Genomic DNA, 23,683 nt, shown 5'->3' on the forward strand with positions numbered 1-23,683 from the left:
TGCCTGATGACGCCTCTTCCGGCGCGGTGGATGGCGGTTTCCGGAAGCGGCGGCGGCGGAGATTGTTGCTGTGTCAGAGCGCCTCGTCGGCCTCCTGCGCGCCGCCGCCATGGCTGGCGAGGGCCGTGTGTACCGGCTCCGCTGCTCCCTGGCGGGGCATGGTCAGGACGTGCGGGGCCTCACCAGCGGCCTTTTCCCTCAGGGTGGTTTCGTCTCCGTGTCCCGGGACCGAACTGCCCGGCTCTGGGCTCCCGACGGGTGAGTGCTGGGCCGCGCCGCCGCCTTGGCCGCCGAGCCAAGGGGGGCCGCGCCGCGGCCGGGCCTGGGGGAGCAAGGGGCGACGGTTTAGCTGCAGGTGCCTTCCCTGGGCCTTGCCGCCCCGGCGAGGGCCCCGGCGGTTGCTCCCTCAGGAGCTCGATGCCGGTCCGCGCGGACTGCCCAGCTGGCAGCCGCCGTTGCCGGTCTTGGGACCGCTTTGCTTCATCGGCTGCGGCGGGGGTGGGGGGGAGGGGGGGAGATGCGCCTGGCTTGTGCGCGGCGGTAGTGATTTTTTTTGACTAGTGTTTTTGTCAGGAGTTCAGGGTGAGCCGTCAGGTTTGTGGATGGCCGTGGTGCTTTTTTTCCCCCAGAGCAGGCCATCTTTTGGGGAACGTGGTGTTTGCCCAACCATGGGCTGTATTTCGACGTTTCAGTATTCTTTATGCAAGCTGGTAATCTCTGTGAATGTAGCATTGCTTTCTAGGTGATGTTCGGTGTCGGTTTCATCTCCCTCTACTCAATGTCAAAGTAATTTTACTATGTAAAACTATTCCTATATGGATAATAGGGCACTGTATTTAAAATGTTTTACGAAAAGTCTTTAGTCCTCTTGCTGAACAGATTTCTAAGAACATGAAATGAAACATGAATGAAACTACAGACAAAGCACAAATAGGCCAAGACAGTGGAATAGAAAGGAAATCTGTTATTTTGTCTCATATTCTTGCTACACAGTGTGGTTTGCAAGCGGATTTGCCAGTCGTTTAGTGAATTTTTCAGTGTGTCTTTATGATCAGAAGAGGTACTGCTAAGCAGTGTGGATGTGAGATGGTGGAGATACAGGTTACTGTATGCTGAAGTTGCCAGGCGTGCGTGTTCTTTACGCTGCCTTTCTTGTGAAGCAGAGATAATTGGCATGCTTGCATACGTTTTTATTAAGTGGATGTATGCTGCTCTGCAGTTAAGAGTGAGGAATAATAATTTGCTACATGCTGTTGGATTGTACCTCACTAAAGGAAAAAGTTTTTAAATTGCTTAAAATTTTTTTGCAAGAAAGGAAGTCTTTAGTTCTGACCTCTCATTTTTGAGGGTTGTGAGAGGAAGATATAGGTAACTTAAAGTCATAGTGTAGGTATTGATCATCTTTCTGCTTTGAAGATGTGGGATTACAGTAGACAGGGTTCAGTAGATAAGCAAACTACTATATACATTATTTTTATACTTCAAATTTCAGCAGAAGGTACATCATTACCTGCATTTTTTCTGTATAGCTTTGGCAGAAAAGGCAGAAAGGTAAATTTTAGAATTTAGAAAAATATCACAGCCTCCCTACCTCTTCCAAGCTTTAGAATGCAAACATGAAAATGTAAAATGGTATATGGTTTTTTTGAAATAAAACCTTTATCAAGTGGGGAAGATTACCGCTTCTCCCTCCCCTTCCCTCCTCCCCTGCCCTTGTTGAGTGCTCTGCCTACTGAGGCTGGCTCAAGATGGAGAAGTAAGGGTGCTACTTGAATCAGTTATAATCCATTAATTATTAATCTGCTATAGCGCTCATAACTAAAAGCCAGTGAATAGATTTTACAGTCAGTAAGCTTTCTTCTCTATTTACGTAGTCTGCTATTGTTACAGTGTACTGGAATAAGTATTTCTGTCTTCAGACAGCCAAGAATTTCTTACAGAGAAATTGTAGCTACAACTACTTCTGGTCACATTGGCCATAGTGTTTGCCAATGAGCAGGAAAAATATAATTACGTCCTTCCAGGCCCCTCACTTTTTGATAAATAAGTGAAAAACTTTAACTATTGCTTATTGGGCTAGGTTTTCAGAATAAATTTTTCTCTTAAATTATCATCTTTGTAAGTAATCCATAGTGTATTATTTAACCCATTGTAAGGATAAGTATTAATTCAAGAATTGGATTGTCAAACACCTGTTATATTTCAGTGCCTCAAATAAGTAATTTCTGTCATGACTCTAAACTGATTATCGCATATGTTTAGTCTTAACAGGGGTTTTACTGAAATGCACTGTATGAGTGGCCACTCAAATTTTGTATCTTGTGTGTGCATCATACCTCCAAGTGACCTGTATCCTCGTGGGCTGATTGCAACTGGTGGCAATGATCATAATATTTGCATTTTCACAGTTGACAACCCAGCTCCTCTTTATGTCCTGAAGGGCCATAAAAACACAGGTATGTAGTAATTTTGTTTTAGAGTTTGTTGCATAAAAGTTTTTATGATATGCTGGAGAGGAAAATAAGTTGAAGTTGTAAAACTGTATGTTGAATTCACTGGTATTTTAATATATTGAACTGTTTAACTACAGTCTCTACAAATACGATTTTATAATTTCAGTTCATGCAGTTCCAGTCAGTCGCAATGACTTCCTAGTTTGCACTATGAATGTATGATCTTTTCCTGTATAAACTCTCTATATATTATATCACATGCCAACTTACAGGCGTAGCAGAATGATGTTCATTTTGTCAAGAGCTTCATGTTTAAGAAGCAATCCATTTAGTCTGCTCTACAAGCCGTGTGTTTTGTTAAGCATAATTCTGTATCTAAACTGATAGCAGTAGCAAGAGTGAGTTTCCTAAACAGATAAAGAAACTTTCACTCTCTGGTTACTCAGACGAGGATCTAATATTAGTTGATGCTCTAGATACGTAATGAAGTCTAAAAGTACATTGCAGAAATTTTCCCTCTCTTCATTCTGGTCAATGCAGCATGTGATGTTTAACACGGTATTACGTACCCTTCCTTGAGCAATATAATAAAATATTCTGCATTTTTCATGTTAGCATACTAAATTCTTTTTTTGTGAGCTGATCTAGTATTTGATACACCTTTGAATGGTCTATTCTCATAATTATAGAATGCAAAATTTATTATTTCAAGTTTTGGACTCTTTTTCTGCTTTCTTATATCATTATATAAGATGGCAAGAAATAGCTTATGTACTTGGATGGGAAGCTGGGATGGGGGTGAGTCAATAACAGAACATGTGACATGCTCCCCCCAGAGTTGTAAAAAGGGATGAGGGTGTTCTAAAGAGGTTATGTACTGCCCCCTGCAACCTAACAATGAAATGTTTAGAAATAATTAAATTAATTTTTACAGTACTGTGAAGCTCAGATTAATCATAAATCTACTTTAGAAATGGGAAAAACTAGGGCATGAATAATTATTTTGTTTGATGACAAGGCTGGAATACGATCCAGTTCTCACTACTGCATCACAGAAGCAAGACACAGAAGGCTGTACTCTTCTTTTATGAAAGTCGGGTGGACCATATACTCTGCTCATGATTTAACTGCTTTTGTGAAGTTATTGGTTATTAGAACTTTATTTAGCACTATAGCGGTTTTATAGCAGCGTATTACTGGAGCATTTGCAGATTATTATTTGTTAAATAAATCTTTGAATTTAAGCACTATTTCTCAGTAAAGTATTTTGCCTTCCAAGAAGATGAGTTGAATACTTTGCTATGAAGTCTTGTTTCCTGAGGACATAAATTAACACAAATTGACAAAATCTTGGCTTTCTCATTAATCTTACAAGGAAATTGTTGTATTAATTCTCTGTCTTGACTGATTTTTTTGCCCTGCTTGTCAACTTATTCTTAATTAAAGGAGGAAAGAATGGGTGCTAAGAGAAATTTAGCTGCTAAATAGAACGCTGCTAATAGAACTAAATCTCCTTAAATGAATCTGCTTAAATTACAAGTCTAAGATTGCTGATAATGCAGGAAACATATCAGTGTTGATTGGCACCTTCATTTCAGTTTGCAGCCTTTCATCCGGGAAATTTGGCACGTTACTAAGTGGATCATGGGATACAACAGCCAAAGTGTGGTTGAATGACAGATGTATGATGACATTACAGGTATGAAGTTCTGCGTGAGTATTAAACAGATGCTTTATGAATTTAATTTTGTCAACAGAAATCAACAATGTTGGTTTTTTTGCAGGGTCACACAGCTGCTATTTGGGCAGTGAAAATACTGCCTGAACAGGGATTAATGTTGACTGGTTCAGCTGACAAAACTATTAAACTGTGGAAGGCAGGCAGATGTGAAAGAACATTCACTGGTAAATACTGTTGCAGTTGGTAATTTCATAGATGGTCACATGTGCTTTTTATAAACAAAAATTTCAAAAAAATCCTGAAGCCTCTGGTAAATTTTCTTCTTTTTTTTTTTCTTCCTTTTACAAAGGTCATGAAGATTGTGTGAGAGGTTTAGCTATTCTCAGTGAAATGGAATTCCTTTCCTGTGCGAACGATGCTAGTGTCCGAAGATGGCACATCTCTGGCGAGTGCCTGCAAGTGTATTATGGACATACAAATTATATATATAGCATATCTGTCTTCCCTCAGTGTAAAGGTAAGGTGGTTTTTTGTGACTATTACCCAACATTCTTCCAAAATAAAATGGCAAGGTAGACATTTGGTAATTCTGTAGTAGTTCTGTGGACCAGCCGTAACCAAAGATCTCAGGTGGCATTTCATTTCCTTCCGCACCCATTTGCTTCTTCCTTTTGCATAAGTACTAAAAGCGTCTGTGACTCAATCCAAATCCTGTATCAGAGCAATTCTGCCAGAGACTAGATGAGATGAAAGGTCCTGGGCCAGGCCTAATTATAAAGCTAGAGTAAAACTTCTGGTTTCTTGAAACGGTCGCCTGCGTTGTCACCTGCATATTGGCAGTGTGGCAAAGTAATGGAGTGTGGTACATGTGGCATTTTGAGGTAATATAAATTTAGGTAATTCCACAAAAAGTTGTCGAAGCACATTATAAGTAGTTTAGATTAAGAATTTTTTGTGTGTATGGGTTGATTACATTTATATTTGAAGTTTTGAAGTTTAGAGTTCAAAACTAACTTACAGAGAGTTGCAGAAGATGTTCCAAGTCAGTGACCTTTGTGTGGTATACGCAATACTTGCACGTTTGTTCACTAGGTGAATGGATCGATGTTACCGGATGCGTAGGTCACAAATATCTTCTATCTTAAACTGTCAACAAGAAGATGCTAAAAGTTAGATGAAGCACCATCAAAAGTCTATGTCTATGCTTCCTGAAAAAGCAGAAGCTACTCTGCAAAAACCTCGGAGATTTAAAAGAACTGTGAAACTCTGGAAACAGAGGTTGAGATAAAACTATGATGGTCTCAACATTACTCTAAGTTCTTTGTTTATATCCTTGAAAGGAGTAAAGAATCTCCTCTGCCATGAGCATAACTTCATTCCCTGTCTGGCTGATAAGTCCACAATTTATGTGCTTATTGTCTTTTATGAAGACCAGTATGCATGATTTTTGCTTTCTTCTAGCAAAAGGTTCCTTTTGCTCTTTTAATAGTTAGATGTGCAGTTGTAGGAATCCTTGTATCACAATATACTAAAAATACGTATAGCTTTCAACTCAGAAATTCTGTTTTTTCTTCCTTTTTAGATTTTGTAACTACTGGAGAGGACAGATCTCTTAGAATCTGGAAACAAGGGGAATGTGCTCAAACAATCAGACTCCCAGCTCAGTCTGTGTGGTGCTGCTGTGTGTTAGACAATGGTGACATCGTAGTTGGTGCAAGGTATCCTGGGTTTATTCGATAACTATGTTTGCAGATCTAAAATTGGAGAATCTTTGAAGTCGTATGCATTGTTTTGAATGTCAGAGTTAATTCTGTATTTAAAAATAAGCCATCAAGGTGAGAGAAGGTTAATTTAAGTATGTTCTTCTGTACTTCAGAAAAAAATCAAATTCTTTTTTCTGCGTAAACTGCAGTGGTAAAGAGCGAGTGCTTTGGGAATTTGCCTAACAATTGAATGCAGTGCTGTGGATAAGCCTATAGGTATTGTATCAGAACCTATTTGATGGGCATATCCTACCACGATTTTGAAATTATACTACAGATGCAGCTTCAAGTTAAGTAGTAAATTCCTGTTCTGGGCTATTTTCAACATGAGAGCTGGATTCTGTGTATAAAAATAATTTGAGGGTTTATTAGAAATAAAGATGTTTTCTCATTACATGAAAGACATTATTAGAATGTATATGAACATTCCGATATTTAAATTTGAATGTTTTCTGTCTGCTCAGTGATGGAATCATAAGAGTGTTTACAGAGTCTTTGGAACGTACAGCAAGCGCTGAGGAGATTCAAGCTTTTGAAAATGAGCTTTCCCAAGCATCAATTGACCCTAAAACTGGTGATTTAGGAGATATTAATGCTGATGATCTTCCAGGAAGAGAACATCTTAAGGAGCATGGTAAGCTACTTCACTTTTATTATATTATAGGTATCTTCAGATCTTAGTTCTGAGACATTGAAGCTTTTAATATCTTCCAAAATTGAGAAGACTTTGGTCACTTTATTAATAGAGTTACTGAAGAAAACAGCTTAATTTTGCTCTATCATTTTATTGTTGTCATTTCATTGATTCTTTTGGAAGCTATCCTGCAGTTTAAATGCATATCAGCAGTAGACTTACATGGTTTAAAAAAAAAAAAAACCTACAAGATATTTTAAAAAATAATTTTCAAGATGCTACAATGCGTTCAGGATGTGTTTTGGATCTGTTATGCCAGCTGTGCTAGCAGTATAAGAAAAGGTTGTATGATTTGTGAATGGACTATTGAATGTGGAATTTTTTTCCTAAACAAGAGAAGTAGACGTGTGTGTGTTTTCCCCCACCGCTGCTTTAGCTTTCAGCTTGAGAAACAGTCCGTCCTGATTGACTGAATGTACTTCTTAGAGGTACTCAGGACATTACTAAGGATACAGAAGAAGCAGTGATAATTAAGATTATTCCTAAACAGAAAAATATTTTTTTCCGGAGGTAACCAAATGACCTCAGCCCTTGGCGCTGATCACCAAGGGGCGTAAATTGCCAGTTGCCTTTCTTACAGCTATATGAAGTTTCCCATCTTGTTAGATCATGAGAGATTATTACCTCTCTTGATTGTCACCTCCTTGGGAAAATGATGAACTTGTGGAATACTTGACTTGAGGATCGCTTTTGTATCTTAGTCTTGTGGCAGATACCAGTACAGTAATTGTAAATGCTGTTGTCAGGATTTCTGTTACTGTTGTTGCAACATGTAATATGTTTTCATTTTCTGTGCTGTGACTTTGAATCTTTAGGAACTATCTTCTCCTCTTTAAATCTGGGTGCTACTTCTGAAGACTTTTTTTCTCCCTAAGGTAAATCTTGTTTTTAAATTTCTTGATGTTCTCAAGCACTTCTGTTTACAGGAACAAGAGATGGACAGACACGGCTCATTAAAGATAACGGGAAAGTTGAAGCCTATCAGTGGAGTGTTAGTGAAGGAAGATGGATAAAGATTGGTGATGTTGTTGGTTCTTCTGGAGCCACGCAGCAAACATCTGGAAAGGTTTTATTTGAAGGAAAGGTATGCAAACTTTTAAGTGTTTTACTCCATTGAGTAAAATACTTAATTGCACATTCAAAAAAATGTTATTCCAGTCTTTGCTTGCATCAAATGTAAATTAGAAAATAGGGATTTGGTGATACTTTTTTGTACTTCTTTGGGCTGCTAAAACTGGGGTAGAAGCATAAATACTAGCTTCTGTACTACATTAGAAAAGCATTTTGTAAAACCAGCTGGCCAATGTAGACAAATTATTTGGCAGAAAAGTAAACTATTAGCTAGTAGAGAAAGGATCAAGTTCTCTACTATTTATTGCTTATACCTTGAAACATTAGTGTTGACTTCATTTCCAAAGAGAATGGCCCTTACAACTGATCTGAGGATCATCTAATGTATTAGTTATCAGATTTCCTTGCCCCTTTCCTTAACTTTTGAACCGAAAGACAAATGATAATTTTAAAGGTAGCCATGTCCTTTATTGAAATTTACATAGAGAAAAGTCTGTATCTCGTGCCACCACTGAAAGAAGGGCTTTCAGGTCGTGATTGTATTGTATCTAGCATGCTTCAACAAAACCTCAGGGCTTTGTTCTTTTTTAGTATTAGAAGTGTCCTGAATTTTTTTTGAGGCATCTGACTGTCCTACAGTTTTACAGGTAGCCAAATTTGTCTGTGTAGGGTTATATCTGATGCATGAATTATTTTCTTGTAAATTTGCATATGTATTAGCATGATTTGTTGTCCTAGCTTGCTCTTTCTTGAGATACGGCATTCTGGAAAACACTCGATATGGATTAAATATTTCAAACTTGCAGTCCATATAGGAGACTAATATTGTCACTTGCAGTTTGTATCAAAAATAAAGACCCAGGGCTAAGAATAAGAACTTCTACCTACATTATATGCAGCTCTGTACAAAATATGATGACAAGTTTCTCATTTGCTTGTATATTTTATTCTACTTAAAGGAATATGACTATGTTTTCACTATTGATGTAAATGAAAGTGGGCCTTCCTACAAACTGCCGTATAACATAGCTGAAGATCCTTGGCTGACTGCATACAACTTCCTGCAAAAGAATGATCTAAATCCTATGTTTCTGGATCAAGTAGCAAAGTTTATTATGGACAACACTAAAGGGCAAACACTGGTGAATACAAGCACTCAATTTTCAGATCCCTTTACAGGTAAAAATTTAAACTTCCTGGTGCGCAACTAAAGATGTTAACTATCAAGGAGATAAAGATACGTATTATTAAATATTCATATTATTCTCTAATATAATAATTATAGTTAATAATTGCATTTTTTCTGTAAACATATTTCTTTGCAGAGATGGGATAGGAATCTAGCAGGATGCTACAAAGCATTTTGTACACTATAGTGCCAATTTAAGCCTGTTATTAAATATTTGCCCAGCATTGCAGGTCGCTTCATAAGGAGACGTCAGTGTCCTAGCTTCTATACTTGATTATACTACTGTTCATTTCATATCCTCAAATTATTGAGGAATGGCATGGGTAGTTTTGACAAGAAAAATGTGGAAGTTTAAGTCTCAAGGTATTTGTCGGAAAAAATCTTCAACAAAATATTAATCAAGCCTGTTGTATTTTTCAGTCAATTCTTTCTGTTCTGATGGGTAGTATTGGAAGAAAGCTGCTTTTTTGCATTAGTTTGATAGGTGGCCAGATGCTGTTATGGGGGTGAATACAATACAAAAATTTAACTAGAGAATGGACTGAAACTAAGCTGAGAGAGATACATAAATGACCCTTTTCAGGCAGGAGAAGGAAACTGTGATCATGTTAATTACTCAACAGCTGAATCATGTAAATCAATTACATCCTGCCTATCTCACTGCAAAATAAACCACTCTTATTTCAGCCCTCTTCAGAGTTGAAATTAAGAGTAGAAACTCCACGAGAAATGATTTTGAGCTAAATGTTTTTCTTGCAAAGGACTAGAAATGAGCGTACATACTATTACCAGGTTCAGATATAACTCATGAAACTGCAGGCATGTGTACTTATGCACATACAGAATTAACCAGACTCACAGAATGGTTGAGGTTGGAAGGGACCTTTGGAAATCCTCTAGTCCAGTGCCCCTGCTTAAGCAGGGTAACCTAGAACTGGTTGCTCAGGACTATGTCCAGGCGGGTTTTGAATATCTGCAAGGATGGAGAATGCACAACCTCTCTGGGCAACCTGTGGCAGTGCTCTGTCACCCTCATAGGAAAGAAGTTTTTCCTCAGGTTCAGACGGAACTTCCCGCGTTCCAGTTTGTGTCTGTTGCCTCTTGTCCTGTCGCTGGGCACTACTGAGAAGAGTGTGGCCCCATCCACTTGACAGCCTCCCTTGAGATATCTATATGCATTGATCAGACCGCCTCTGAGTCTTCTCTTCTCCAGCATAAACAGGCCCAGCTCTCTCAGCCTTGCTTCACAGCAGACATGCTCCGGTCCCCTCGTCACCTTCGTAGCCCTCCGCTGGACTCTCTCCAGTAGGGCCATGTCTCTCTTGTCCTGGCGAGCCCACAATGGGGACACACTACTCCTCTCAGAGGAGGCCTGCCCAGGGCTGAGGAGAGGGGGAGGAGCCCCTCCCTCCACCTGCTGGCAACACTCTGCCTAATGCACCCCACGATCCCATGCGCCGCCTTGGCCACAAGGGCCCGTTGCTGCCTCCTGCTTCACTTGTTGTCCACCAGCACACCCAGGTGCTGCGCTGCAGAGCTGCTTTCCAGCAGGCCAACCCCCAGCCTCTCCTGCTCCATGGGCTTCTTCCTCCCTAGGTGCGGCAGGGCCAAGGCCCTTGCCTTTGGTGAACTTCAGCAGGTTGCTCTCCGCCCATCTCTCCAGCCTGGCCACGTCCCTCTCAAGGGCAGCACAGCCTTCTGGGCTCTCAGCCGCTCCCCCCAGTTTTGTATCATCCTCAGGCTTGCTGAGGGTGCGCTCTGTCCCTTCCTCCACGTCATGGATGAATACATTGAACAAGACTGGAGCCAGGACTGACCCCTGGGGGACACCGCTAGCTACAGGCCTCCACCTGGACTCTGCGCCACTGACCGCAACCCTCTGAGCTCTGCCATCCAGCCAGTTCTCCATCCACCTCACCGGCCACTCATCTAGCCCACACCTCCTGAGCGTGCCTATGAGGATGTGATGGGAGAGAGTGTCAAAAGCCTTGCTGAAGTCTAGTGGAAGACAACATCCACTGCTCTCCCTTCATCTACCCAGGCAGTCATTCCATCAGAGAAGACTGTCAGGCTATACCTCTGCTTTGGCTGTGATCAAACATAACATGCATGCTTCAGAAAACAAATATCTAACCTTGGAATAATTAGGAAGAATTTTGTTTCTGGGTTAAGGGAAACCTGTGTGGAGGGGATCGGGTTTGTCATAATTCCACAATACGCTGAGACGTGTTCGGTGTTTCACTTTGGTTTTGAGCTGCTTCTGTTTGGAAGGCGACGATTCAGTAGTAACATCTAGCTATAGTAGTCATTGCTTTTCTTACTGTTTTTCTAGGTGCTGGACGTTATGTTCCAGGTTCTTCATCTGGATCAAATACAGTACCTGCAGCAGATCCATTTACAGGTAACACGTAATTTGTACTCCTTATTGCAACATATCTTTCAGGAAGTTAAAGGTTCAGTTCCAATCAGTCTTCACCTCCAGTCTGCTCTTCCTTTCAGTTCTCCATCTGGGGCAGCACTGTTGCACAGTCTTGACTAGGTGGACTCCACAGCTGTGATACTTAAACATGAAAAATGACAAGGCATGTCCAGATCTGTTTCGTAGAGGAGGGCTTCTCTGCTACCTTACCTATGTCATATCATTCTGTTTATCTTCTACAATGTACTAATGCTCCAACAACAGATGAATAAGGTCTCATAGACCTCTGAATAAGGTTTCATAGAACTATATACTTTTTTCTTATGACTTGACCTTAAGGCCTGTAGTAAATTAGCACTTTAAAATATGATTAGTCATGCAGTGTTTTCAATAAGGGGGCTGATGAGCACTATTATAAGTATGAGGATAAAGTAATCGGGCATTTGAGGAAGACAGTGGTTTGCATTTTCTTCAAGCTTATGCCTAAAGGAAATTAGAAGTATTTAACATGGCAAAATAACAAAAATATAGAATAATTTAGTGTGGAAGGGACCTCCAGAGGCCATCTAGTCCAACTCCTTGCTCAAAGCAGGTCTAATTAGATCAGGTCACTCAGAGAGTTGTCCGTTCTAGTCTTCAGCACCTCCAAGGATGGAGATTTCCCAACCTGCCTCGACAGCCTCTTCTAGTATTTAACGTCCTCATGCTCCTCATGCAGCTGCACCCTGTCCCTGGAGCTCTGCTTGGGTCAAGGCCTCTGCTCTGCTAGGCTTTTGCACCAATTGGTGCTGAAGAGCATGCTAGAATGCGTCCCAGCCATGGTTCACTTGGCTTGTGAATGCCATGACCACTGCCTGCATGACTCTCAGATAAATACAGATATAGTCCTTACATTTCAGAAAGTGTTGAAGACTTCTTTTTAGTTCTGTTAATGAAAAACAACACCTTTAATATTTACTAGTTTTTGAAACATAACTAAATATATTTATAAATGAGTTATTTCTTTACCCATGATGGTGTTTAAAAAGCCTAATCTCCGTTCAGGTGCTGGTCGTTACGTTCCTGGTTCTGTGTCAAATGCAGTAGCTTCCGTGGGTGAAGCTGATCCGTATACAGGTAGGACACGAGGCCTGCCAAAAAAAAGCATCACTGATCTTTTGTTTTGATATAGATTATTTCTCTTTTGACATAGACTCAGATTATTTCTCTTTTGACATAGACTCAGATTATTTCTCTTTTGACATAGACTCAGATTATTTCTCTTTTGACATAGACTCAGATTATTTCTCTTTTGACATAGACTCAGATTATTTCTCTTTTGACATAGACTCTATATTGGTGGAAGTTAATAGTTAATTAAAAGTAATGAGTGAATTGTTAATACTCTGGAAATTATTCAGAAAATATGGGGAAGGAAGGTTTTTTACATGCAAGAATCTTGCACTAAAGCTTTAAAATATAGGTTGGTAATCTGCTTTTGAAAGATTTTTCAGTTTGCTACTAGTGATGGTGTTGATTGGAGAAATTAATATATGCTGTTTAAATGGAAATTACAAAGTGTGAGACTAATTCACATGTGGCTGCAGAAAATCATTATAGTTCATGTATCAAACTATACTCTGTTCTGAAGAGATCTCAGGCTAATATTGCATGTGACATCTGCAGATACCACAAAGTATATCTGAATTCTTATCTTCTAGTATATAAAAACTGCTGAAAATAATAAAAAGATAAATTTTGGGTCGCAGAGAGGGGTCTTCTATCTAAATTTGGTCCTTGACGTTTTCACGTCTTAACTACAATCCCTGTTCCTAAGGAGTGACTGCATGTTTAGAGTTTTGCAGTAATTCAGAAACCACTGTTAATAATTTGCAGCTGTATAGTAAATTTGTAGAGGAGGGAAAGAATAGTTTATGAAGGAATTGCCTGGGGTTATTCCTTTAGGTTTTGTAATCCTTTTATGTACTAATAACATAAGGAATGACAGTTATTTGTGTGACCATTCAATTTCCTTAAAAGGTTTTTCCAAATGATAGCCAGCAAGGAATTATTGGTAGAATACCGTTCTTTATCAAATGTTTTGATATGCTGTTGGAACTTGTCCTTTTTCCTTTATGTAGGAATGGGTGCCTACCAGTCAGCTGCAGCTAAAACAGAAAATATTTATTTTCCTAAGAAGGAGGCTGTCACCTTTGACCAGGCCAATCCTACACAGATACTAGGTCAGTGTTTTAACTTTGAAGTTAGCTTTGTTTTTGATCTCTTTGAAATGGTAACTTCATTTTTTGATCTTTCCAAAAAGCTAACTGATGTCCCATAACTTTCCAACTCTTTCTCGGTTTTGCCCTTGAAATTGGATTCATTATTTTAACGGTGGATGTAGATGAAGACTCAGGAGTACATTTCACAGGAACTTTAAAGAACATATAATGTACCCCTCCCCTACACACTTATGTCTGCTTTTGTTTGGCATTTTACTTACCAAGCTAGTAAGTAAACTTACCAGTTTAACATGGCTTTTTTTCTCCTGGCTGATATGTAGGTTATGTGCAATCCCTTTCTGATTCTACTGCTGAAAATTTCAGTTCACCAGAGAGCCATATAGTTTAAGCTACAACATGTTAAAGTAAGGTGCTTGCAGTTTCATAGGCTGTCATCTTCTCTTGGATATTTAAGCAGAAGTTCTGTGTAACAGGAAGAAGAAAGCCATGTACCACACTTACTAATAATTTGCAGTAGATAAACATTCAGTATTTCTTGGTACTATTCCATTCTCCTTCCTGTGGTGTATCATTTTGATGAATTTTACTGTTAGTTTGTTTTCCTTTTTCCCCATGCCTCATTTCTATTTCACCACCTCCTCCTCTGTATTTTCTGTACAAGTGTTCCACAGAATAACTACCCTATTTGTCTTCAGTTTATTTCAGTATGTGTCTGTGGAATGCCTTAGTACATTTGAGTTCTGTAAAACTAGTTCATATTCATATTGTAGGAAAAGGTATTAGCTGTTTTAAAATATCAGTTGGAATCTTCAGTCAGCCTCTTCCTGTTACCCTACATTCTTACATTTTTTTTTGCACTCTGGTGTTTGTTCAAGGAGAGGACAAGGGATACACAAGCTAAATTCTTTTATGGAGGTTATTACTAGTAAATAAATCTAGCTTCCTCCTGGTTTCCCATAGATTTTTAGAGCAAACTTTTGTCCAGAACTTCCTCAGAGGAAGAACGCCAAGACTGGTTGGCTTTCATTCTACTGTGTTACAGCAGAGAGTTTCACTTAGTCTTAAAAACGCTCTACATTAAGGGGTTTTATTTTGTCCAATATTCTTGAAGGATAACCTTTTTAGCCACAAGAACATAGTGGTTTTCTGCTTGGTTTTGAACCTTAGAGTCTGAAAACTAGGCTTACTGTGTGCGTTTCCTACAATATTGTAACAGTGCATGGTTAAATACATTTGTAAATATTATGGCCAGACTGGACTAGGTTTACTTGCTGTGTTATGATTTTTTCCGTAATAAGCCCTTGATTCATTTTTCTTTACACTACAAATCTCATAAGGGCATACTAACATGAATGCTGCTGCCTGCTGACACTTTTATTGATAATGACCATCATCAATTCTGGAAGAACTGTGAATGGCAGGTGCCTAATCCTAGATCTACTCTGAGCAAAATGCAACACATTAGTTCTTGAAAACTTTGATTTTTAAATTGCATTCAAATTTGAATGCAAGACACTGAGCAATCATACTTTGTGATACAATCAAAATAAGAACGTTTTGATTTACTGTTACTCTGAGTTATAGATTGTTTTTTTATTTTGGCTCCCTAATAATAGAAAAGAAGAAAAGGAGTTGCGGTTCAGTTGTACAAACCTAATCCTTTTGTAATTCTTTGCTGCGTCTTTGCATGCACGTGAGCTAAGATACAAATTCTGACTCCTTGTGTTGCAGAATTAGAGGACATTGTAAGATTTTCGTCATCAAAATGATTGTTACTGTCAAATAGGGTGAAGGGAAAAGTAATATTTTAATATTTAAAATAAATCTACAAAACACAATTACAGCAGTTATGGCTTGTTTGTAAAATGCTTTGTAGTATATTTAAAATTATTTCAGTTGTAAAGCTCTAAAGTCAGAGAGATATGCCTTTTCTCTTGGTCATCACAGGTAAACTAAAGGAACTTAACGGAAGTGCATCTGAAGAACAAAAGCTTACAGAAGATGACTTGATAATCCTAGAAAAGATACTGTTCGCAATATGTAATACCTCTGCAGAAACACCTACAGCACAGCAACTTCAGACTTTATGGAAAGCGGTCAACTGGCCGGAAGGTAGACATTTGCAATTTTTTTTTTTTTTGTATTGTCATGCCATCAGTACTTCACCACAAACCAGAAGTCTGTAAATAGAGTCTGTCCCGAAGATCTTATAACCCAAACAGAAATCAGAAAATAACACGTAGGAACTAATAGCACTGTACAAGGAGACAAACAGTGCTGGTCATCAGCAGAGGCAGTGGCATGAACTGCAGAATCGGTAAGAGGTAGTCAAGTTTGGTTGTTGGCACAACAGTATAGATGAAGGAGGAACTTGATAGAAAAACAGGCACAGTAATTTTATTGAGGAGTGTCTTCTAAAAAGAGCAGTGAGGCTTGTTTGGAAATAGAGCAGAAGTGTGAGGCTGGAGTTCGTAAGTAGTTATCAAATGAGAAGTGAAATTATGGAGATAAGTTACGAAAGACTTTGAAAAAAAAATAGCTCCCGTTTAATGTGGTAGAAGAGAGTTGGTTACTGAAAAGTAGGTTATGAAGCCGGAACTGCATTGGTGAAATGATGTTCTCAATGGATATAAGTGGAAGTAATGTAATTTCATTTGATAAATGTCACATTATAGCAATAACCAGTTTTGGCTTGACGAGAGAGACTTTACCTTGGCTGTTACTGACACATTCTGAAAAACTGGATATACTGCATATGCAATTATGTTAATATGCAGTTTAGAACAAACTGCTGTCTTAAATCTGTGGCTAAAAGCTTACAAACAGGAAGGTTTTTTTTTAATTAAAAAATTCTGTTCATTGCGTAACATCACTTAGAATTTTACTCTGCCGAGCTAGCAGCTGATCATGGTTAGTGTCTCCATATCTTTGGAGCTTTTTTATTGTACAAAGTCTTTATTCGCAAGAAACTGCTCAATGAGTAGCGGAGCAGATTCAGCTTCCCTGATTTGGTTATAAACTTGAGATTTTGATGGAAAACTCAAGGAGCATGTATATATTTGAAATTGGGAAGTGGGTGGAACATGTTAGTTCAGTCTTAGAGTAGACTTCCAGTTAAGGTTATCCTTTTTTTCCTAGAAATCATGTCTAAGAGAGTTGATGCTAATTAACAAAAAAAAGTTTTATTTATCTGTAAGCAGTACTATAGCTGTACTAAGCTGTAACACCTAGAATGAGGGGAAAGATATGCTGCTGACGTAAGGGTATACTGTCACTGAGAAGCTTTGAGAAGCCTTCATGGATTAGTTACCTTGAATATTTTGTGCTTGCCTTTAGTCTTATCAATTAGAGGTTTTAAGGAAAGATTTCTGAAAAGTCTAAGTCCATCTTAGACTAGGGAGTATATTTTTGTGATTAACTGAAGTGCTTGTAGAACAGATTTCAAAATTTGTCTCTGTACATTTCTAACAACTTGTAGTTTGTCTGAATCTCTTTCTGCATGAAACTGTTAATTTCTGTTTTCCAAAGTAGGAGTTTACAAATCTATGTATCTGAAAGAAACTTGCCAGCATGTTTGCACATAAGGCAATATTAAAAAATATTAAAACCTTTTTTTTTTTTTGTTCCTTAGATATTGTCTTTCCAGCTCTAGACATTCTTAGATTGTCTGTCAGGCATCCCACTGTGAATGAGAACTTCTGCAGTGAAAAGGATCATGTACAGTTTATCCTCCTCCTCCTTAAATTTTTGAACCCAAAAGGAAAGCAAGCAAACCAGCTGTTAGCACTTAGAGCTCTTTGCAATTGTTTTGTCAGCCAGGCAGGCCAGAAGCTCATGATGCAGCAGAGGGATGAAATAATGACACAAGCAATAGAACTGAAATCGGGCAGTAATAAGAACATCCATATTGCACTTGCCACACTGACGTTGAACTATGCTGTTTGTTTACATAAAGTCAACAACATTGAGGGCAAAGCTCAATGTTTATCAGTAATCAGCACAGTTATGGAAGTTGTTCAAGATCTTGAAGCCATTTTTAGACTGCTTGTGGCTCTTGGGACACTGATCAGTGATGATACAAATGCTGTGCAATTAGCCAAGTCTCTCGGGGTTGACTCTCAAATAAAAAAGTATGCCTCTGTATCAGAACCAACTAAAGTAAATGAATGCTGTAGGTTTGTTCTTAATCTGCTGTAGTTGTTTTTGTTGGCATTTGAGAGATACAGTGTATGCAGAAAAAAAGATGCTTTTGTGCATTTTATGTGACAGAATATAATTGAGAAAACACTGTGGCTGAACTAAACACTCGATAATTTGTCAGAAGCTGCACAGTAAATAAAACTTTTTACATTGTTATATGTATATTGTTTTATGACTTTGTTATATGATGATTGTTACATGACTGCTTTTCTGAAGTCTACGATGTGCAGCATTTTTGCAGGAGGTCCTTCTGGAATAGCTCAGTTCAAAATAAATCACTAAGAAGTCTAGCCATCTCAATACTTAAAGGTAATCTGGATGAAAACCTAGGAAATGGCTGTGATTCAGTGACTGCCAACCAAGAAAGAATAGTATGCAAAAAAAAAAGCTTCAGCAGAATGACTGTTTCTCAACTGTGCTGTTTGTCAACAGAGAAGGGCACTCTTCTCTGGCACTCTTTTCAAGTTCGTTAATCTTGGCTAATATTAACTGTAGTCAAATACATTAGTAAAGAAATTGCATTAACCTTATTTTCCATCAGTTTTTTTTCCCCACTTTCTTAAACCTAGCTGTTTTGTTGCTGTTACCGTGTGCCATTTGTACTGCAGCAGTTTTTAACCTAGAACTAGGTGAACTTCTGAAAGGCAGACTCTTTGCCATATAGATGTAGTGCTTCAATGACATGTTAATGTCTTGTTGTTCGTAAAACGGCCTAAACATCCATTCCTAGAAAAACTTCTACATGATCTTAACTTAATGCACTGGAATAGTCTATTAGTAGCAAAAGTCTTATTCTAAAATATGCTGGAAAATATTGGATTATATTTCCGGAGTGCAAGGATTGAAGAAAAAAAAAAAAGTGATCTTGGAGAGTGGGAGAGAAGAACTCTAGGTGCGGAGGATGGATCAAACAGTAGAAAGTACAGAAATGCAAAGTCAAGTTTTAGGAAGCAGCTTTAACACAATGTCTTTAGTGATTTTGAAAAGGGGGAATAATATTTTACAGCTAGTCTAGCAGATTCAATATGCTCAACTCAAAATGGAGGTATTGTTTCCTATTAGTCTTTTTAGCTACATCTGCTTACAAATTTAGGAAAGCTCCCGTGGGCTGTTTTGCTTCTGCATAAGTAGCTGTCTGTCTGAAGGACTGGACAGCTCCTGCAAGTGTTATTCTCCTGCTTAGAATTGAAGTGAGAAAGTAGACACTAATGATGAACAGCTCCATGTTCAGCATATCTAAGACAAAGTTTTTAAAAAATATTTTTCATTAGACTAATATAATGGAAAACATGGAAAAATGGGCAAGCTTTTCTGGCACAGGAGTTCTTTATGACATCTGATATCTATGTCTGCCTCATCTGTGCCAGACGTGAAGCACTTGGTAACAAAGTAAGCTCACCTTTTTTTTTCCTGGTATCAACTGAGATAGTTTATATAAGTTGCTAGATTACTTCCAGCAAAACTTGTTTCTTAAATCCATACTCATGCTTAGATCCTTAGTTGCAGCACTGGTACTGTGACACTTCTGATGAATTTTCAGATTATATCCTCAACAGCGGGCTTGATCATGGCCCTAGTTGTCTTTCATGTTTGATCCATTGTGGATTATAGTACAAGGCACTCAAAAAGATTGTCCAGGCCTCAGTGTTTTGTGACAGATCGACCCCGTCCTGAGAAAACATTCTGAGAAACTACCTTCAGAAAATAATTTTAAGAAATAACATACCTGTCTGAATTTTTGTGTCCTATTACACAACTGTTCTTGAAACTCCAGCTTTGAGATGTTGTGCTCTATTGTGTGTTTGTGCGTGTACTAAGAAACCTATATACATCTAACATTGTTTTTGCTATTTTGGGATTGCTATATTGCAGATTGCCTGTGTGGAAGATGCACTGTCATAAATTTCCCAGACCAAAAATGATGTGTATGTTAATAAACATACTCTGGTAACTCCAAGAAATGGTATATAAGAAGAGATGTTATAAAATGTGTTAAAACTGAATTTGCAGGGAAATGGTTTGGCAAAAAATCCTCCATCTGGGGATGGCAGCAGTAAATGTGAAGGCAAGATATACCAAGCAAAAGAATAGCTGGATGAGAAGGTGCACAGCTTCTACTATGGGATGCCGTGTTACTTGATCACAGGGAATACAGGAAGCAGGACGTTGGTCCATCTCTGCTAGAATCTTTCTCGGATGTTCTGTCTCAGCAAACACATGCAGTGGTAGCATAGGCAATAGTGGTAATGTATTCCAGAAGTAATATGTAACAAGTTAAAACAGCATCGTACAATATGTAATACCTTACAGTGGATTTTTTTTTATTTTAATTAACATGACAACGTTTTTGAGTTTTCACAGACTCACAGAATCATTTAGGTTGGAAGGGACCTCTGGAGATCATCTAGTCCAACCTCCCTGCTCAAGCAGGGGCCTCTAGAGCAGATTTCCCAGGATCGCGTCCAGGCGGGTTTTGAATATCTCCAGCGAAGGAGACTCCACTACCTCTCTGGGCAACCTGTTCCAATGCTCAGTCACCCTCACAGTGAAGAAGTTTTTCCTCAGGTTCAGATGGAACTTCCTGTGGTTCAGTTTCTGCCCGTTGCCTCTTGTCCTGTTGCTGGTACCACGGAGAAGAGGCTGGCCTCATCCTCTTGACACTCCCCCTTCAGATACTTGTACACGTTGATGAGATCCCCTCTCAGTCTTCTCTTCTCCAGACTGAACAGGCCCGGCTCTCGCAGTCTTTCATGCATTGATGCACTTTTGCGTAGTAGCATTCAATGAGGATGTCCCCAAGCCTGCAAAATTTGATATGTGGCAGCCCAGAGGGAGTGCAGAAGGAGCACATGGGAAAAAGTCACATCTTCTACAAAGCGACGGGCATCTTTTCTGTTTTCCTGTGTATAAAAAATAAATATCTTCTTCTTGTTAGAAATGTATTGAAATAATCATCTATATTCTGTTGTTTTAGATGATACTATTCACCAAAATGTCCATCGCCGTACACGATATGTGTACCTAAACACATAAATGCAAATATACTACAAAATCTACTTTTGAGATCACCAGCAGCTAAAAAGCATTGAAGATGTCACAGGGATGAAAGTTCCCCTTCAATGTAAGGTTGTTAAGTCTATACCTAGTAAAAAGGGACAGCCAGCCAGGAGACACACCGTCCTATAATCTATGCAGACAGTATACTTTAAACAGGCAAGTGCCTGGCAGAAAACTTACACCTGGTGCTCCATCTAAAGGAGCGAACTTCACTGAAGTTGATCTGTGTGCTAGTTGCTTCTGATTTGAGCTTGCTTTGTCGTAAGTTCAACAGAGTAACAGTAAAAGTATGTTTGAGAGATTTTTAAGAGCCCCTTGAAGAGAGGTCTTTGTCCTCTGCTAACAATTTATAGCTTCTCATTAGGGCAAATCATTGTTCCACGGACATTTTTTCTGAGCTATAATGAAAGCTCTTAGAAGAACAGTATGTTTTACTTCATTAAACCTGTGCTGTTAGGCCTGCCTGTGGTTTTATTTAGTGGAGTTACTCAGTACTTAGATCTGACTCCAGTACAGGAATACAAAATGTCCTGCTATGGAACAGAATAAGGAGTGAAAAACTGTCATGTCAGCACCTTTCTTGCTAGTTGTACTTGCTAAGACAAACGAAGACTGTTATCACAGAACTTGAGGTATGTAAATGAACAGACTTTATATAATGATTATTATTATGATAAGCTTTACCCTTCTCTGGGCCTAATCTTAGCCAGACTTTAAAAAAACACTCAGTAACGTTCAGGTTGCAGAGAGAAAAAGACTAACCTTGAGTCTGCAGATCTATTACATGAATGTAGAAGGACATGCTCATGATTTTCAGGATGCAATGTCTTCTGTATCACAGAATAGTTGAGATTGGAAGAGACCTCTGGAAATGATCTAGTCCAAGCCCCTTGCTCAAGCAGGGTCACCTGGAGCACGTTGCACAGGACCACGTCCGGGCGGGTTTTGAATCTCTCCAGCAAAGGAGACTCCACTACCTCTCTGGGCAACCTGTGACAGTGCTCTGTCACCCTCACAGGAAAGAAGTTTTCCCTCAGGTTCAGACGGAACTTCCCGTGTTCCACTTTGTGTCTGTTGCCTCTTGTCCTGTCGCTGGGCACTACTGAGAAGAGTGTGTCCCAACCACTTGACAGCCTCCCTTGAGATATTTGTATGCATTGATCAGACCGCCTCTGAGTCTTCTCTTCTCCAGCATAAACAGGCCCAGCTCGCTCAGCCTTGCTTCACAGCAGACATGCTCCAGTCCCTTCATCATCTTAACAGGCCTCTGCTGGACTCCCTCCAGCAGTGCCATGTCTCTCTTGTCCTGGCGAGCCCACAACTGGACACAGTACTCCGGATGTGGCCTGCCCAGGGCTGAGGAGAGGGGGAGGAGCACCTCCCTCCACCTGCTGGCAACACTCTGCCTAATGCACCCCACGATCCCATGCGCCGCCTTGGCCACAAAGGCACACTGCTGCCTCCTGCTTCACTTGTTGTCCACCAGCACACCCAGGTGCTGCGCTGCAGAGCTGCTTTCCAGCAGGGCAACCCCCAGCCTCTCCTGCTCCATGGGCTTCTTCCTCCCTAGGTGCGGCAGGGCCAAGGCCCTTGCCTTTGGTGAACTTCAGCAGGTTGCTCTCCGCCCATCTCTCCAGCCTGGCCACGTCCCTCTCAAGGGCAGCACAGCCTTCTGGGCTCTCAGCCGCTCCCCCCAGTTTTGTATCATCCTCAGGCTTGCTGAGGGTGCGCTCTGTCCCTTCCTCCACGTCATGGATGAATACATTGAACAAGACTGGAGCCAGGACTGACCCCTGGGGGACACCGCTAGCTACAGGCCTCCACCTGGACTCTGCGCCACTGACCGCAACCCTCTGAGCTCTGCCATCCAGCCAGTTCTCCATCCACCTCACCGGCCACTCATCTAGCCCACACCTCCTGAGCGTGCCTATGAGGATGTGATGGGAGAGAGTGTCAAAAGCCTTGCTGAAGTCTAGTGGAAGACAACATCCACTGCTCTCCCTTCATCTACCCAGGCAGTCATTCCATCAGAGAAGGCTGTCAGGTTGCTTAAGCATGATTTCCCTTGGGTGAATGATATGTTGACTACTCCTGATCCCCTTTTTGCCCTCCAGATGCTTAGAGATGACCTCCAGGAGGAGCTGTTCCATCACCTTTCCAGGGATGGAGGTGAGGCCGATAGGGCTGGAGTTTCCTGGCTCCTCCTTCTTGCTCTTTTGGAAGGCTAGAGTGACATTTGCTTTCTCCCAGGCCTCAGGCACTTCTCCTGTTCTCCAGGACCTTTCAGACATATAACATGACTTGCTAATATAATCTTCTACAGAAAAATAGTACTACAGAGTAGTACTAAGAGCTAATTGCAAATACTTTGTGAAATTGTATAGACTACTGAATCCAATTGTGTGATTTTTTTTTTCTTCAAAAATATTCAGTTAATCCTTTTTAGCTGAATTATCTGATATGTTGCTATGTACTCTGATCACTTTCTCTCATTTTCTTTTTTCCCTGTCAACAAATCCAAAATCTAGGTGCGGTAGACATTTCCCATAGCTTTTCAAAATGTGTACTGAATAGACTGTGAAATTAAGTGTTCAGTGAAAAGCTATCATATGGGATTGTTAAACAACCTAAAGAAATTTCTGGATGTTTTCAGACTTCATATTCTTCCAAAGGATTTTTGATGTTTATTCACTGTAGAGATTAAGCTTTCCGTTTAGGGGGGAATTTTTTTTTCCTTAGCCTTTCTAGTTGCAAAGATAAGTTTGGAAACGGGGACGAAGTCACTATTTATTTGTAACAAATAAATGGAAATAACAGTGTGAAGTATGAGCCATGACCACTTAAATGCCAGTATTCTTAGCAATAGTCTTATGAAAACACAGAGATAGCTTCCTTACTCTGTGAATAGATGCCATATTCATTGGAATCATATTC

General features: G+C 39.7%; 2 protein-coding genes across 2 annotated transcripts in view; one reads left to right on the forward strand and one right to left on the reverse strand.

Moving 5' to 3' along the window:
• IFT74 (intraflagellar transport 74) overlaps positions 1-113 on the reverse strand; it is a 40,423-nt gene extending 40,310 nt beyond the window's left edge. The window contains exon 1 of the mRNA XM_068929062.1: positions 4-113. Coding sequence (XP_068785163.1) covers positions 4-111 — 108 coding nt within the window. The 5' untranslated portion in view covers positions 112-113. The remainder of the gene's footprint in view (positions 1-3) is intronic.
• On the forward strand, positions 26-20,047 carry PLAA (phospholipase A2 activating protein). Its single transcript, XM_068929061.1, has 14 exons — positions 26-258; positions 2,409-2,456; positions 4,052-4,152; positions 4,238-4,358; positions 4,484-4,651; positions 5,717-5,852; positions 6,362-6,531; positions 7,518-7,675; positions 8,622-8,841; positions 11,184-11,252; positions 12,315-12,386; positions 13,391-13,492; positions 15,440-15,604; positions 17,124-20,047. The coding sequence occupies exons 1-14, from the start codon at positions 159-161 to the stop codon at positions 17,687-17,689; spliced, it is 2,196 nt and encodes a 731-aa protein (XP_068785162.1). The 5' UTR covers positions 26-158; the 3' UTR covers positions 17,690-20,047.
• The last annotated feature ends 3,636 nt before the right edge of the window (positions 20,048-23,683 follow it).

The sequence above is a fragment of the Struthio camelus genome, chromosome Z (genome assembly GCF_040807025.1).
Source record: "Struthio camelus isolate bStrCam1 chromosome Z, bStrCam1.hap1, whole genome shotgun sequence".
Lineage (NCBI taxonomy): Eukaryota > Metazoa > Chordata > Aves > Struthioniformes > Struthionidae > Struthio > Struthio camelus.